The 16,497-nt window shown below is 45.2% G+C and overlaps 2 protein-coding genes and 1 pseudogene across 7 annotated transcripts; 1 reads left to right on the forward strand and 2 right to left on the reverse strand.

Annotated features, from left to right (window-relative positions):
- Positions 1-229: 229 nt before the first annotated feature.
- LOC147207831 (UDP-glucuronosyltransferase 2C1 pseudogene) lies at positions 230-3,141 on the reverse strand (annotated as a pseudogene).
- A 146-nt stretch (positions 3,142-3,287) lies between these two features.
- Positions 3,288-11,333, reverse strand: chrna5 (cholinergic receptor, nicotinic, alpha 5). Of its 5 annotated transcripts, XR_015100482.1 has the most exons (10): positions 10,850-11,333; positions 10,145-10,335; positions 9,914-10,034; positions 8,321-8,472; positions 8,181-8,225; positions 7,932-8,041; positions 7,638-7,815; positions 5,819-6,511; positions 3,933-4,195; positions 3,288-3,846 (listed from the first exon to the last, which is right to left on the reverse strand). XR_015100482.1 is itself a non-coding variant. In XM_086107381.1 (9 exons), exons 1-9 carry the CDS (start codon positions 11,025-11,027, stop codon positions 4,037-4,039), a joined length of 1,818 nt encoding a protein of 605 aa, XP_085963507.1. In that variant the 5' UTR covers positions 11,028-11,333; the 3' UTR covers positions 3,288-4,036. The 5 variants fall into 5 exon arrangements, 4 of the variants coding, with proteins under 4 accessions (XP_085963507.1, XP_085963506.1, XP_085963509.1 ...); XM_086107381.1 differs by having other exon boundaries at positions 3,288-4,195; positions 5,828-6,511; XM_086107380.1 differs by having other exon boundaries at positions 3,288-4,195; positions 10,850-11,332.
- On the forward strand, positions 10,854-15,583 carry LOC147207833 (UDP-glucuronosyltransferase 2C1-like). 2 transcript variants are annotated; one of them, XM_086107386.1, is made up of 2 exons: positions 10,854-10,981; positions 12,673-15,583. In XM_086107386.1, the coding sequence occupies exon 2, from the start codon at positions 12,673-12,675 to the stop codon at positions 14,254-14,256; it is 1,584 nt and encodes a 527-aa protein (XP_085963512.1). In that variant the 5' UTR covers positions 10,854-10,981; the 3' UTR covers positions 14,257-15,583. The 2 variants fall into 2 exon arrangements, with proteins under 2 accessions (XP_085963512.1, XP_085963511.1); XM_086107385.1 differs by having other exon boundaries at positions 10,863-11,002.
- Positions 15,584-16,497: the final 914 nt, after the last annotated feature.

The following is a 16,497-nucleotide window of genomic DNA, read 5'->3' on the forward strand; positions in this document are numbered from 1 at the left end:
TATTGCAATTAAATAATTTCATTATTCTTCGATTTTTATAATTAAATGAAAATGAAATATATCATTCAAAGTTAGCCGGTGTCTGGTTGTTGGAGCCCTCTGGCATGGACCATTTGTCTTTTTCAAAAAAGCTTGCTCACTTTTGCCCTCAAGGGTCAAACTGGTTCAGTACGGGACTGGTGAAGCCCGGAAGCTCCAGATCCAACTATTAGGTGAAGTGATTCGACAGTTGGTTGCTTCATTTTTAATGATTGACTAGTACTTACATGACAACACGAATTGAGCCCAAAACACCTCCCAACGGTTGAATTTCAATTCATTACACAATGCCAAACTCTTTGATGCCTGTCGTGGATTCAGGAACTCTTTCTTATCAGTCAGTAAATAAGAATGGTGCAGTGCTCCAGTGCATTTTCATCCACAGAGGATCCAGATCCATGCAACCTCCCAGTACCAGCTACGAAGTTTCTTTGGTTCGGTCATCGGTGAAGAAGCTGGTCGCAGATCTTAGTTTTCGTGGGTTTTGTTTGACTGTCTTTTGACAAAACTATCCCAACTTGAGGGCCTTTCCTTTGCCATGCAGGCAGATCTTCCTATAGGCCTTGTGTTGAGTAAACCCTTCAGAGAGCTATCATTAGTTGTCGCATGTCAATATCAAACACACACACACACACACACACACACACACACACACACACACACACACACACACACACACACACACACACACACACACACACACGTATTACAAAGGGTTTGACAATCTAACATACAATTATTGATATTATCATCAACAATTTGGAGAGACACAGCACTAAATTGTGTGATTGCTCATAATACCGTACGGCAAAGCAGCAGCTCATTTTCGATTTGTTTTGAAGACATGTGTCCTCAAAAACACAACCGGAAGGAAAAACATCACTGCTGCCGTTGTAAAGAAAGTAACGACAATGTCCACATTGTAGTAGGCGTACCACGGCAGCTTGTAGGACTCGGTCCTCAGGTGAGCTGCGCCCTTGTGCCTCATGACAAACTCAATCCAGAAGAGGGCGCTGTCGAGCGGCGGGATGGGCTGATCTCTGTGCAGCCTGGACAGCCTCTGCATGCTGTTCCTGTAGGACGGATTGGTAAGAACTTCCTGTAGGGCCTTCAGGAAGCTGTCATCTTTACCCATCGAGGCTAACGTGACCACCACAGCCGCTCCTCTCTCCGTGAGGCGCAGCAGGTTGTCATGCTGGTCAAAAAACAAGGGTATTCCCACTACTGGAACACCGTGGTAAATCGCTTCTTGGACACCGTTCGTCCCACCATGAGCCACGAAGAGCTTCACTTTGTGATGTCCCAGGAGGTCGTTCTGCGGCATCCAATCCACTATGAGAGTGTTGTTGCCCAAAGTGGAAGGTTTTGTTCCTCTGTAGCGCCAGATGACCTTCTGGGGGAGCTTAGCGAAAGCTGCCGCAATTTCATCAGCGAAGTCGCTTGGAAGTTCCCCAATGAGAGTCCCCAAAGACATGATGATGACTCCGTGTTGTCCAGAACTCTGCACAAATTCCTCCAGGTGGTTGGGAAGAGATTCTGCAGGCTTACATTGGAAACCTCCTATGTAGATGACGTTGGGCATGGTAGGGCGAGGAAACTCAAAGACAAAATCTGCTCTCATGAGCCATACGTCTGCTTTTTGAAGAAGTTCATCATATCTCACCTCTGGGCCAAAGAACTGGTTGCAAACAGCCTGATATTGCGGTATGATGGTAAAGGCGTACAGAGCTTCCCCGCTGACAAAGTAAACAAGATTCTTGATCCTCTGAAGAAAAGTCATCTTATCAGACAGTCGAGAGCCAGTAATGGGAACGTAAGACAAAGGCAAAGGCGCCAGGACCAGATGTCCCTCCTTGCACATCACCCAGCGCACATTATAAACCAAAGGTAACCGTAGAGCATGAGCCAAAATGACACCCGTGCCCAAAGTGGGGTCAGTGAGGAGCAGGTCATACCGACGCTCCTTCAGACGAGCCATTAAATTGTCGTCTTGTAATATGGCACTGGTCAATGTGCACATGATCTTGCCCATACCGGACATAGCTTCAAACATTTGAAACTGTAGACGCACAAAGTTCATCACTGAGCTTCCCTCCCGCTCCAGAGCAAAAGTCGTTTTCATCAGGGAGTCGACAAAGGCCGGGTCGAACGCTTCGGTGACGGACACCGTGATGGGGCTGTAGTGCGGCATGCTGTCCTTGATGTACCAGCTCTTGTCGGTCCGAATCACGTCCACGGAGTGTCCGTGAGAATGGAGCGCTTTAATCAGGACCTCCATGTTCACCCAGTGGCTGCCCTCGAATGGGACCACTAGAATCTTGCCACAGTAACAAGCTCTCCATGATGACAACAACAACACAAAGGATGCTCGAAAGAAAAGCGAATTTCCATGCAGGGGCATCGTGAACCTGAAGAAGAAAACAACATGAGCTCCAATTTCACTTTTATTTTCAAGAGTCAGATTGTAAACGCACCTTATTTATACGGAGCAGCCGAGATCATACACACCATATTGGATTCCTCAAGTGCAGACACACGACGAGAAAATAAGCAAACAATAGCTGTTTTGTTTCCCCTCTTCTGGAATGCTGATCCGTTTGAGCCAGAGTCACATCTGTTTTCACTTTTAATTGTACACGTGACTGAGTTTTATTTCCCATTTTATTTTGAAGTAACTACACTGTGCACGGCTGAATTGGGAACTTATGGTTCATACGTCCGGCTCACAGTTTAGAGGTTCAGGGTTGGAATTTCGGTTCTGTGGGTTTTCTCCCGGTACTCCTGTTACCTTCCACATAAGTGTTCATTTAAGTCTCGAGGTCAGGGATGTGCTTTCATCATGGGCCACGTTGTAGCGTAGTTGCTCTCAACGGCTGGTTATAATGGCAAAATCGTATATATTTTGAAATTTGACATCTATTCAATCAACAATTTATATTAGAAACGTCGATTTACATGGCAGGGAAAAATCACATGGTTCTGCTACCTTAACTGAAAGGTGTGGGGCATCCATTTTGGCTCAAGTTTAAGTTACCCAATATGGTTGCTTACTCTGTCAAGAGGTACATGGCCCAAATCTTGAAGAGATTATTTCACGTTTTGTTTATTGTTTTATTCTGTAGCCCTTGTCCTCATTCACCGGAATGTGTCTCAACTGGAGCTGACTTTGGGTGAAAGGTGCAGGTCACCCTGGACTAGTCCGACAATCATTGGGCACATAGAGACAAATCACCACACTTACACCTGCACACTATTTTGAATCTTTAATGAAAATAACACACACAATTTTTGCATGTGGGAGTAAATTGGGGTACCCAAGGAAAACCCATGCGCAGACAGACACAACACAGGAAGGCCAAAGGCAAGATCCGAACCCCGGATCTTTGAATTGTGAGGCAGACTGCTTGTCCACGTATTTAGCTTCCAAACGTAATTCCGTTTCACTACATGGATCATAGGAAAAATCTGAAGGCACATACAAACACATTCTACGAATAAATAACCAACTCACTTTTAACTAATGATTAAGAATTAAATCTTTCACCCAATAGTGCGTTCAACTGTTGGTAATTTTGTAGTTTATGATCTGGTGATTCGAGCATTTGGTGTAGTACCTTTTAGCGCTGCGATTAAAATGCACTCACACTGACTGCCCGGGGTGATGTTTCTCCGCAGTCTCTTCACACAGACGCTTCAAGGAACATGTTACGGATGCGTGGCGTCACTCAGCTGCTGGTCCGTGCATGCACACACGACAAGAAACGGACCTTGTTTTTATGCTACAGAGGAGAATAATCCCAGTGCTGTCTGAAAAGGGGCAAAGTCCAACAAAACATGCTTGAGTTTACCAGTTGCACTTTCATCTCAATCATCTTCATCTTTTGGATTTTTACTTTATTTGTGTTGTACTGTAGTAACACTCGATACTTCACGCTACCGACATAGCGTAATCTGGACCTTAACCACTGATGTGCCTCACTTCCATGTCAGCAAACCCTCAAAGGGCACCTCCAAAATGTTTGGGAACGATAATGCTGGCCCATTTGTAGATAACCGGGATGAAGAGGAGAGCTGAGCCCAGGACTGACACCAACAGGAACGCCCAGAGAAACATTCGATCCAGAACCTGGGCAACAAACTTCCAGTCCTGTACCACCTGCACCCACACCCCAAAAAGAAACACATAAAAGGGAATTAACTGTTTTGTTCTGGTGCTTGTGTGTGTTTTCTCCAGGTACTCTGACTTCCTCCCACATTCTCAAAGACCCATTGTGAAACTAATTTCAGGCTCCAAAGACTTGATTTCTAACTTTTGTAATGCTACATGAAGACTCCCACAGGGTTCAGTACTTGGCCCTCTATTGTTTATAATCTACATGCCTCTGTTTGGTGACATTACACGGAACAATAACATTAGTTTTCCCTGTTATGACGATAATAGCCAGTTGTTGATGCCTTTACACACAAACCCAAATAATTGCTGTAATCTAGAGGCGAGCCGTACTAAGATTAAACGACGGATTTCCATTTTTTTTTGCTTTTGAACCCTGATAAAACTGAGATGTTGATGACTGGCCTCGGTCGTCATCAGCACGTTTCACTACATCACGCCGAGTCTCAGTAAATGTACGACAGCATTACCCAAAGTAACTCAGTAAAAGAATCGTGGTGTTATATTTGACTCAACTCTCGTTATACATACAGACACACTGGTGAAGTCCAAAACCGCGAGACAATGGCTGCTGGGCTACAAGTGCCACACAACTAAAGTGGAAGCACTGGATCCCACAATCCTGGTTATGCAACCACTTTGTCAGACCCATGAAACAGGCCCCTGCTTGTCTTCTGTACTCCTGCTCTCATTCCTTTGGTTAATTTCTTGCAGGACAGGGGGATAAAACAGCCATAACTGTGGAGGCAGATTGTGGGCAGACAACAAGTTCAGTGAGAGAAAACTTCGGGAAAAATGGCTGTGCCTTTTTGCAGCTGTGACACCATGAACGAATGGGGGAATTTTTCTGGATTCTCTTGTTTTTGTACTTTGACGGTCATTTTATTTATAAGCAGCCATTCCCACAGCAGCTGCATTGGTTTAATCCATCAGGTGACCTTACAACTAGCTGAGGTCGTTAATAACCCCACAATATTTTTGCTATTTTCACATTAGCTATGATTTTTAGTTTCGCAGAATGAAGGAGAACCGTTAATTGAGCTCCGTCATGCAGGCATTCTTTGAGGAGTTTTGGCATCAAGGTTTGCTAGACGCCGTCTGCATACAAATGGCAGGAGGCATTCACTGTTGCCATATCAAGTGTAGAGTTTTTTACAGAACAGAGGAGCAGTGCATCCATATACTTGAGCGTAGCTTGGGGCTTGTATGGGCAAGCTCGAGTGTCAGACATTGGGTTCTCAGCACTGATGGCTCTGGGCAGAAGAATCGTCAATTTTGCATCCGACCTTTGCATGGATCTTCAAATGCCGGATGGCATTTCCAGAAAGTTGGCGCGTGTCACTGTCTTTGTGTCACGGACGCGGATTGTTGCCTCCACATTAAACAACGAAGCGCTGACCTCTGTACATGCATGTACAATGTGCACACTGCACTTAGCCATCATCGATGACCCATAGCCTCAGAGTACTCTCATTGATATGCTAAGAGTGCATGACCTTAGAAGACTTTTTTTTTTTTCATCACCATGTGTGGGGGGTCTATCTAGTTTTAAAAATAGCTGTGCTTTCATAGTATGTAAAATAGATGCAGATCAAATAACAGACTCACCTCTCTGACCTCATTTTCTTTCACCACATGCATGGTTATGTAGCGGATGGAATCCAGCGCAGCTTGGATGTTGTGCCTGGCGTGAGAGGGGCCGTGCTCAGTCGTACAGTCCTTCATCAATCCCAATCCCAGCACCCGTCCCGTGTGTGCAGCTCCCGCTGTGCCGTAGCGGTCCACGTGGCCGCGCATGCACAGCACCTTGGGCAGCCGATGCAGGAATATCCTGCGCACCCACGGCGCCATGCCGTTATGCGTCGAGGAGGAGCGGTGGTGGACGTTAATGGTGAAGACGGTGATGACGATGGATAGCGTGACGAATATCATGGTGAAGACCAGATACTCGCCGATGAGAGGGATGGCCTTAGACGAGGACGGGATGATCTCCTCGATGACCAGCAGGAAGACAGTGAGCGACACCAGCACTGAGGTGCACAGGGAGATCTTTTCGCCGCAGTTGGAGGGCAAGTAGAAGACAAGGATGGTGAGGAAGGACAAGCCGATGCAGGGGATGATGAGGAAGAGGGTGTAGAAGAGGGGCAGCCGGCGGATGATGAAGAAGTAGGTGATGGTGGGATATGAGACGCCGCCATCCACCCTCAGACCACGGCTGCCTGTGGCCTTCACAATCTCCCATTCGCCATTGTCAAAATAGTCCTGCCTATCCACGTGGAAGTCCTCCAGAATGACGTCGACCTGCCGAAGAAAGATCACGTGGATGCCACGCGACTGATGTCGACGCCTCAATTTTGAGATGCAGTGAACCGCGGTTCGCCATTCACAAATTCACCTCTTTACGTTTTTTTTCTATGGAACCCATCTCGAACTTTTTGCTAAAGTACCTCATGGAACCACAGAATGGCGCCAAAGCACAGGCTGATAAAAACATTTGGTGTCAAGTACCGTATTGGCCCGAATATAAGACGGCCCTGATTATGAGACGACCACCTCTTTGTCAAGACTCAAGTTTGAAAAAAGACTTTTTGAACATCAAATTAATTTTTATACAGAAAATAATTACAGTACATCTGAAACAAAGATAAGGTATCCTTTATTTGTCCCACACTGGGAAATTATTATAACAATATATTTGAGAGAAAAAGCATGTTATTTTGCCTCACTCAAATCTTAATATTTGAACATTTAAATATGTAAACTAAAGTGCAATCACATTCGTAAATGAATGGCTTCTGGTTTTTGAAATGTAAATTACATCATAACTTCTCCTCAGCTGCCGGTTAACTTGGCCGATCTTTGACCCACTTTTCTCCAGATTGTTGCTACGTTTCTCCATTTTCTGTTATCTCCTCTATTATTTTCTTCTCTTTTCTTTATTACTGCTATATTTTATTTTTCTTCTTCGAGCTACCGCTATTTTTATTCTTCGTGACGGGTTCACTTTGGCCTGGGGAGTCAAGTTCAGGGTTCGCTTCAATGGTATCTGGCGCCATCTAGCGTCGTGAATGGGTATAATGTCTAGACCCCGAACATCAGACGACCCCCACTTTTTCAGTCTTATTTCAATGCAAAAAAACCCCACCGTCTTATATTCGGGCCAATACGGTATGTTGAATTGATGCATCTTGACAAAGAGACGAGAGATCTTTAGTTTGTTGGCTTAGCGTGGCTTGTTAGCGAAAGTTCTGGAGAGTCTTCGCCACGTGTATGCATTTGCTCTGGGGAGTAGCAATTAAAAAGCACAAGTTAACAAACGACTGAGGTTCTCTTGTTGCTTGACAATTCCTATTTTTTTTTACTGTAGCATTATGCACGCCTGCAACCTCACGCTTGTGTCACATTCTTTTCTGAATCAAATAATCACCTGAGAGCCGTCATAGGTCCACGAGCCAAATTTCATGGAGCAGTTCTGCAGGTCAAATGGGAAGAAGGTGACATCGATGGTGCAGGCGGACTTGTAGTTGGCAGGCGGAGTCCACAATATGGTGCCGTCGTATTTTACCACTGCCTTGGTCACTGTGCCCTCGAAACGACCGTCTGAACTGAGTGTACAATTTGGAGTGGAAATGTTCACCAACAACAAACCGTTGAATGTGCTGTGAATACTTTCCGGATGCACTGGATGTATAGCGTAGGATTGATCCATCATGTTGCATACTTATCATACAGCACGACGTCTGGGAGCCACAGCCTGTCGGAGGGCACTCGTATAGTGGTGATGCCCAAGTAGTCATCGGGGTCCCACCTTAGCTTCATGTCGGTCCACTCCTGCATGACAGGCAACATACATTTTGTGTAATCTGGATGGTAAAATAACATGAAATCATTGATCTTTGTGAGATACAAGATGTGTGTGTGGGTGGGGGGGGGGCAGACGTCTGGTCACCTTTCATGTTCATCCACTTGCCTGTTTCATCCACACATTGGTGGTCATCAGCTGATTCTTTTCATCCTGGATGGGTAAACACAGCAGCAGCTCGATTTTATGACCCCTGATTGAATTTTTACGACAACACCATTGAAAACGATTGCACGTTGAATCCGCACCACATCAACGAGTTGGGAGATGGCCAGTCCAAACTTGACGTAGATGCTCTGGTTCAGATATTCCACCGGGCGGACCCATTTCTGGTAGTTCCCAAAGAGGTATTTGAACAGCTTGTCTTCGGCTTTTGCATAGGAGGAAAGTTTAGGAACACCTGAGAATGAAAACAGCATCAAGAAACGTGGATTTTTTCTTGAATCAGGCAACGTGACAAGATGAAGAAATGATCTGACATGGAACCTCCTCACTTTTTTAAAATAAAATGAGATTCAAGTGGCCTCGGAGTAAGCGCACAGTCCCTGCCGAGTGTAGGTGACAAACAAAGACATACAAGCTATCAATCTCACTCGGAATGAAAGTTTTTTTTTCTTTCACACTCAATTTATAGGATCTCACTTCGCAATGTCTGGTATCGATGCGGAGAAGCAATCCCCTTATAAATGAGACTGTGGTCCACCCATTCATCATCTTTTCAAGCTCCCCTCCTATTAGGGTCGTTCCGCCTGGCTGAGACTCTCAAATCGATTTTGGTGTTCTCTCTGCAATCCAATTAAGGGTGAGACATTGCTGCTATCTGCTTTATTATTAAAACAAACAAACAAAAAAACCCCCGAACTGAATTCATGATATTGATAACACTGATATGGATCAATAACATGCATTGTAACTCCTCCCCTGCACTCAGCCAATCAAAACTTTGATTTGGAAGTGGAGCAAGTGAGTGTACTGTATGTAAGGCCGGCAAATTGTGAGGAAACAAGTACATACAAGTACAACAGTAATAGACGACGTGCTTCTATTTAATTCCTGGTGCTTCATTGAGTTGAATAAATAAACACCTTACCCCAAATAAGCGGCTCCTTTTTTTTGGCTCTTGAATTTGTTCCTAATATAAATTACTGTCAAGCATAGCACAGTATGGCGGAGGAGGCGGCGTGGTTTATAGTAGGCTTGGTGCGGCCATCATGTGCCAAAAATTTTTCGTTGATGGGCGATCAGGTGCAGAAACATCATTGGCGATAGGGTGCGGCCGTCATGTGCTGAAACATAATCGTTGATTGGGGGGGGGGGGGGGGTGGATGCTCGTGGCCGTGATGGCCAGGACCGGCCCGCAAATACACCGGCCGTTCGGGAAAAATTGACCTGATTTACAAGAATTTCCAATGGCCACCTCGCCCCTGAAGGTGAGAATGTTGAAGTGATGCATCTCAACTGACGTTCTGAGATTTTTGTATGTTGGGGGGAGAAAAGTTGAGCTTCTTCTTAGTTGGAAGTTACGGAGAGTCTTCACCGCATATGCATTGTACTTTTTTTTAAAAAGTTAAATCATCTGAGAACAATTTTATGATTTGGGGCTCATAGTTTGTGGTACAGTATTTCTATGATCAATACAGGCAATTATAAATATTTTAAGAAGAGGATTTGTATTTCTCGTCATTTTTTATTTTATAATCACGGCAGTGCTCGCTCACCGTCTCCCGCATGGGCTTACTGTAACATCGGTCAGAGGCTTCTTTCCGTACCCTGACGGTGTTCAACCACGTCACTGTATTGTGCATTTATTGAGACGTTGGTAGTGTCGCCGGGCAACTTACGCAGCGAGTGGCACAGGTGGCAGCAGTGCAGCAGCGGCAACAACAGCAGCAGTGCGAGAGAGGAGGCGGCCGCCCCCTTCGCTCTGTGCATCGTCTTAGAGACAGCGCTCAAGCATCGTTGCTGCGGAAGATGGAAGCTGCATTTAGGAGCAGCATTTGAATCATTTAAAAAAAAACAAAAAAAACATAAGATGAGCATCATAGTAGCATGAACGCAGCGTGAAAGCATACCTGTCTCTGAGTGGCATCAGTGAATAGAGAAGCGATGCTCACAGCTTCTCTCCTCTTCCTTCCTCCCCTCTTGCCTCTAGAAAGCACCACCCCCTTACCCCCTGAAATACAGGCACACACACACACAGAGACACACACACACACACACGCACACACATACACGCTCACACGCACGCACGTACGCACGCACACTGCACACATTTCAGCCTAAAGCTATACAACTGAACAAGAGCAATTACAAATCTTCCTCCATGTGGAAAGCATACCTAAAATAAATCAATAATTGTGAAAATGCTGAACTAAATGGAAACCCCCCCGACCTGCAAACGACTCAGTATCGTCAGCCGTGAATATCACATTTAAGTAATGTTTCCTGTAAATTTCAGATGGTGCAGGTACCAACATTTCAGGAAAATGAACATCAAACACCCTCCTCGACGGTCCATCATTCAATATTCGTGAAAACGGGGAGATCTTTTTTCTGTACATTTGCGGAATTTGAAGACCAATGAGTGAAAGCGGGACTGAATGGGTGATTGGTTAGGATGACAAATTAATGGACGAAAGGAAGATTACCACCCAGTGGTACCGTAACAATCGCAGAGGCCAAATCGAAAGGAAGATTACCACTCAGTGGTACCGTAATAATCGCACAGAGGCCATGTAAATGAGTAACTCCGTATATACACACGCTTTTTCACTGACCTCTCTTCTCCTCCGATGTGTGCCCACGCAGTTGAGCGAAAGCGTCCTCTCCCATACTGCCGAAACTACGTTGAACGTCGCACGGAAAGCACGGTTTTGACTGAAAGATAAGAAAAACGACACAACTGCGCCGTAAGTATGCAACATTTACACGTAAGTGACGTTTTTCTCGTGGCATCTATTGGGGTTTGCTTTACTGTACAATGGACGCGGAAAGTTTCCTTGTCGCAGTTTTAACACGTACACTTCCCTGAAAAGAGACTCAAACGTTACAATTTATACAACGCGTTGTTACAGCAGAAAGAAAAGGAAATTAAATGCTCCCGAGTATATCATGTATTGCAGTAATAAAAACAATTTGTGACACATAAAAAATGACCCGCCCAACACTCGAGTCGAGTTTGTCATTGTATTATGGATTACAGTCAATCCTGTAGATTTGTTAAAGGCGGTGATCCCCAACCACCGTTCTATGTGGCACAGGTCATGTGCCAAATTTTACCCGTGGGGGGGGAGTATCGACTGCCGCCAGAGCTCGAATACATTGAGTTAAAAGAGCGGTGTGACAGTACTTGATTGTTTTTATTTGAAGACTTGAAGTACACACTTTTGTGTTTAGTGGAGTTTCGGATTTAATAAACAAGATTTTGAACGAACAATAAAATAATCATAAATGTGCTTGCATGCAACGATCAATAACTGCGTGGAAAAGCAAAAGAAAACAAACACTCGCGTTTGGAGAGTTGACTCGGGGTGCTTTCAATGATCACCGAAACAATCGGACATTTGAAACATACGTTGACGCACTAAAATCAAAACGTCCGCAAGTCAACTCAAGTAGGGGATACCATTTTTAATCCGGGAGTAACAACATTGGTATGATACCTGTCCGCACAGAGAGATTGAGAATTCGAGAAACACAGATCTTTTTTTTTTTCATAGTGGAACATGTATTTCCCCATCAGGAATAGATGATAGCACTCCGTTACATTTCTTTCTATGGTTCTTTTGGGGTTATTGTTGTTTTAAACTTATTTTTTTAAATCAATTTATCTTAACTAAGGATGGATAGATGTTTACACTTCATGTTTACTGAACCCATGCTATTTGTAGCTGGCCAATGTCTGTGTGAAAAGACAAGCTGACCAATTACCGTACTGCTACCACGGGTAATGACTAATATGAAGCTTGTGGCCAATGCGAAATTGAAGTGGGAGTTACAAGCTGACCAGGTAGTCACAGGCACAACGCATAATGACACGAGTGATTGATTTGCCTGATTGACTGTCACGATGCGAGGTGGTGGTGGACCCCAAAAAGCAGGCAGGAGGAAGGAGCAGAGTGTACTTGACGAATTGTATTAAACATAGAGAAAACTAAATCCAAAACCAACAAAGTCCAAAGTATCAAACAAAAATCATGACTGAAGATAAAACATAACAGCAACCAAAACATGACTGAAACAAACCTGATAGAAACAAACAGAAACAAACAAACATGACAGTAGCCAAGAGCAAACAGCAACAAAAGAACATGACAGTAGCAATAGCAAACAGCAACAAACGAACATGACAGTAGCAAAGGAACAGCAAACAAACGAACATGACAGTAGCAAGAGCAAACAGCAACAATGACCCGTCGGGCTGGGAGTCCTTTTAAAGCACCAATTACCTAATGACCAACAGGTGTGCAGCTGCAGGGGGAGCCCTACAGTGCCACCTGTTGGTCACAAACCGAATCATGACAGTGACACGTTACTATGCCCACAGTTGGTTGAGCTGGGATTTGATTGGGTCTTAGCTTGCTTTCCTCTTTGATTGCAGATGAGGCCTACGTTTTGCTGCAGCGCCTTGCTGCTCTTCATTTTGCTTCCTCGAGCCTGTCAGGGTGGCAACATCCTAGTCTTTCCAGTTGAGGGCAGCCACTGGGTGAACATGGACATCCTTATTCGAGAGCTGCACTCACAAGGGCACAACCTGACCATCGTACGGCCCAGCAAGACGTGGTACATCAAGGACGCCGCTGCCTACTACAACACAATCAGCGTTCCCGTGGAAAGGACCTTGGACCAAAACTTCATCACCGGCTTGGTTTACGAAATCATCGAGTATGAAAGGGGCTCCATGCCTCTCGTGACATTTCTCCATATGAGTGTGGGCATGTTTGGGGCTTTTCTGGAAGCTCACAAGACGGTGAGTGAGTTCGCGACGGCACTTCTCGAGGACCAAGACCTGATGAGGAAACTGAATGATAGCAAGTTTGACCTGTTGCTCACTGACCCCTGCTGGGGTGGGGGCGCCATTGTGGCCAAATATTTGAATCTCCCTCTGGTGTACAACGTCCGCTGGATCATCGCTGCCGAAGGCCACCTCGCATTCGCGCCGTCGCCGCTATCATACATTCCCATCACGGGAACTGGTAATACCAACAAGATGACCTTTGTTCAAAGAGTCAAAAACGTGATTGTATTTCTCGTCAGCTATACGCAACATCACCTGATCCTCAAGAACACATACCAGAAAATATGTGACAAATATCTCGGACCCGATACCGACATGCAGCATTTGCTTCTTTCCGCTGATCTGTGGCTCATGAGAGTGGACTTTGTCTTTGAGTTTCCACGCCCCACCATGCCCAACTTCATCTACATGGGGGGTTTCCAGTGTAAACCTGCTAAGCCTTTACCAGACCACCTGGAAGAGTTTGTCCAGAGTTCTGGAGAGCACGGAGTCATCCTCATGTCCCTGGGGACGTTTGTGAATGAACTCGTTGCAGACTTGGCCGATGAAATCGCCGCGACTTTCGCCAAGCTCCCCCAGAAGGTGATCTGGAGGTACAAAGGCACTCCACCTTCCACTCTGGGCAACAACACTCTCCTGGTGGACTGGATGCCACAGAACGATCTGCTCGGACATCCCAGGATGAAACTCTTTGTGGCTCATGGCGGGACAAACGGCCTCCAGGAAGCAATTTACCACGGAATTCCCGTGGTGGGAATACCCTTGTTTTTTGACCAGCATGACAACCTGCTGCGTCTCACAGAGAGAGGGGCGGCCGTGGTGGTCACGTTAGCCTCAGTGGACAAAGATGACAACTTCCTGAAGGCCATACAGGAAGTTCTTGCTAATCCATCCTACAGGGACAACATGCAGAGGCTCTCAAGGCTGCACAGAGATCAGCCCATCACGCCGCTCGAGAACGCCCTCTTCTGGATTGAATTTGTCATACGGCACAAAGGCATGGCCCACCTCAGGACCGAGTCCTACAAGATGCCCTGGTACACTTACTACAATGTGGACGTCTATCTGTTCCTGTCTGGGGCTGTACTGGCTCTGCTTTTAGCTTTTATGATCACCATCAAATGTTTGTGCTCTGCTTTATGTAAGAGGAAAATGAAACGCGAGTAAATAAATCACACAGTTTTGTCATGTATGTCCGGTGAATCACCTATTCACCATTCACAAACTGACTTCCTTGCGATTTTTCACTTCCTCGTCCTTCCTTTAACATCACAAGATGCTAATCTCCTTCCTCGAAGGCACCAGGGTATCTTGCATTTGCCACCAGCTGATGCTTGGCCACCTTAGTAGCAGATAGCAACAAGATGGAAGATTCCATTAGTGGGTCAACAAGCTGGTGAGGCACTTCGTGGGGTTAACGGTGGAAAAAACAGGGAGGCAAACTTTTCAAGATGATACAGAGAAAGGTCCGGATCACTTTTAATGGTGACGGAAGTTTGTAATTTTAAAGTGTTTTGTATTTGTTTGTGTGTTGTAAACCCCCTGTGCAATATTGATGAAGATGATTTTACCTGGCGGCCCGGTAGTCCAGTGGTTAGCACGTCGGCTTCACAGTGCAGAGGTACCGGGTTCGATTCCAGCTCCGGCCTCCCTGTGTGGAGTTTGCATGTTCTCCCCGGGCCTGCGTGGGTTTTCTCCGGGTGCTCCGGTTTCCTCCCACATTCCAAAAACATGCATGGCAGGCTGATTGGACGCTCTAAATTGTCCCTAAGTGTGAGTGTGGGCGTGGATGGTTGTTCGTCTCTGTGTGCCCTGCGATTGGCTGGCAACTGATTCAGGGTGTCCCCCGCCTACTGCCCGAAGACGGCTGGGATAGGCTCCAGCACCCCCCGCGACCCTAGTGAGGATCAAGCGGTTCGGAAAATGGATGGATGGATGGATGATTTTACCTGATGTGGAGATGAGTCTTTGACGACAAGTAGCATTTCCCTTGATGCCGACATGATCACTCCACAACTTATGTGCATCATCACTTCTTGGATGTTCCCTCATAAAAGTCATTTTTTACTTGGTGTCAAACACCACTTCCACTTGACATCAAGTGTAAGGTACCATTTATGTTGTTTCATATTTTCCCCCAAATTTTCTTGAGAACCTCTCCCCCTAAAAAAAAAAAAGCCTCAAACTCCAGGCTGGAGTTAAGAAATGATTTCTGCTGGTCGCCATGGGGTATTTGATTTCCACATTATAATCGTTGTGACCACTAATCTGCTTGTAACACAACTCAAAAACGCTAAATGGACGTAAGACGACTTACAATTCATCGCACTTTACTGTTGTCGACATGGTTTTAAAAAGTGGCTCGTTAATTGATGAGCTAAATGGGCAACCTCTGATTTCTTCACGGTCATGTTCTCAGACACATTTTAACATGAGCAGTTATCATACAACGTGTAAAAAGTTCATTGTTAATAAAACGAAATGTACAAGTGAATTGTGTATTCCTTTAACTTTGAGTAGTCCTCAGCGGGATAGCTAGCACATTCGCCTCACAGTTCTGAGGCTCTACTTTGAAAAACAAAACGGAGAAAAAAACCCCAACTTACTGCAAGTTATCTTAATTATGCTTCTGCTAAAGCCCGCTTGAAACCAATCACCTAACATGCATGTTTTGGGGATGTAGGAAAAAAACAGAGCACTGAGAGAAATCAATTGCAAGCATGGATAAAGCATGCAAACTCCACAGAGAAAGACCGTAGCCAAGATTTGGACCCAGAAGTTCAGAACCGCAAGGCAGATGTGCTAACATGCTGCCGCTCAGGTTATAAAACCCCTCAAACGGACAAAGATTGAATTTTGGAGAATTTGAGGCTTGAATGCTTTGTGGATATTATCAGCCAATCGTGGAGTCCAGAAAATGTTGGAAGTCCCCCTGAGGAGACTTTAGACGGCTTAGCCATTAGTTTCATTCAACTTAGCAGGAAGTCTTGTTTACAATTTTTGTGCTACGACTTTGTATTTGATGTGAAAAGAGTTGGATTGCAAAGCATACATTTGCCAAGTGTCGACCAGAAACAGATAACAAGGTGCACACTGACATGTTATTCCACACTTTTTACAAAATGTATCCTGATGCAAATGTTGCCGAGCCCCCCGTGTGCACAACTGCACAAGAACGGGCAGGTACCCGTACATGTACAGTGATTATTTCCGGGACAAGGAATGATTTACAGTTGTAGAGGAGACATGAACGCAAGGCGACATTAAAAACAAACACCATGCTGAGTATTTTGAACGAGCAAGAAGTGGGAGATGAGCTTGGGCCAACATTTGATTTATTGCTTTACCATTGCTATAAGGGCTGCGTTCAGACTGCAGGCATATCAAATTCCTCTTCCTTTAGGACTG

This window comes from Hippocampus guttulatus, chromosome 3 (genome assembly GCF_054856545.1).
Source record: "Hippocampus guttulatus isolate MCC_2025c chromosome 3, RoL_Hgut_1.0, whole genome shotgun sequence".
In the NCBI taxonomy this organism is placed as follows: domain Eukaryota; kingdom Metazoa; phylum Chordata; class Actinopteri; order Syngnathiformes; family Syngnathidae; genus Hippocampus; species Hippocampus guttulatus.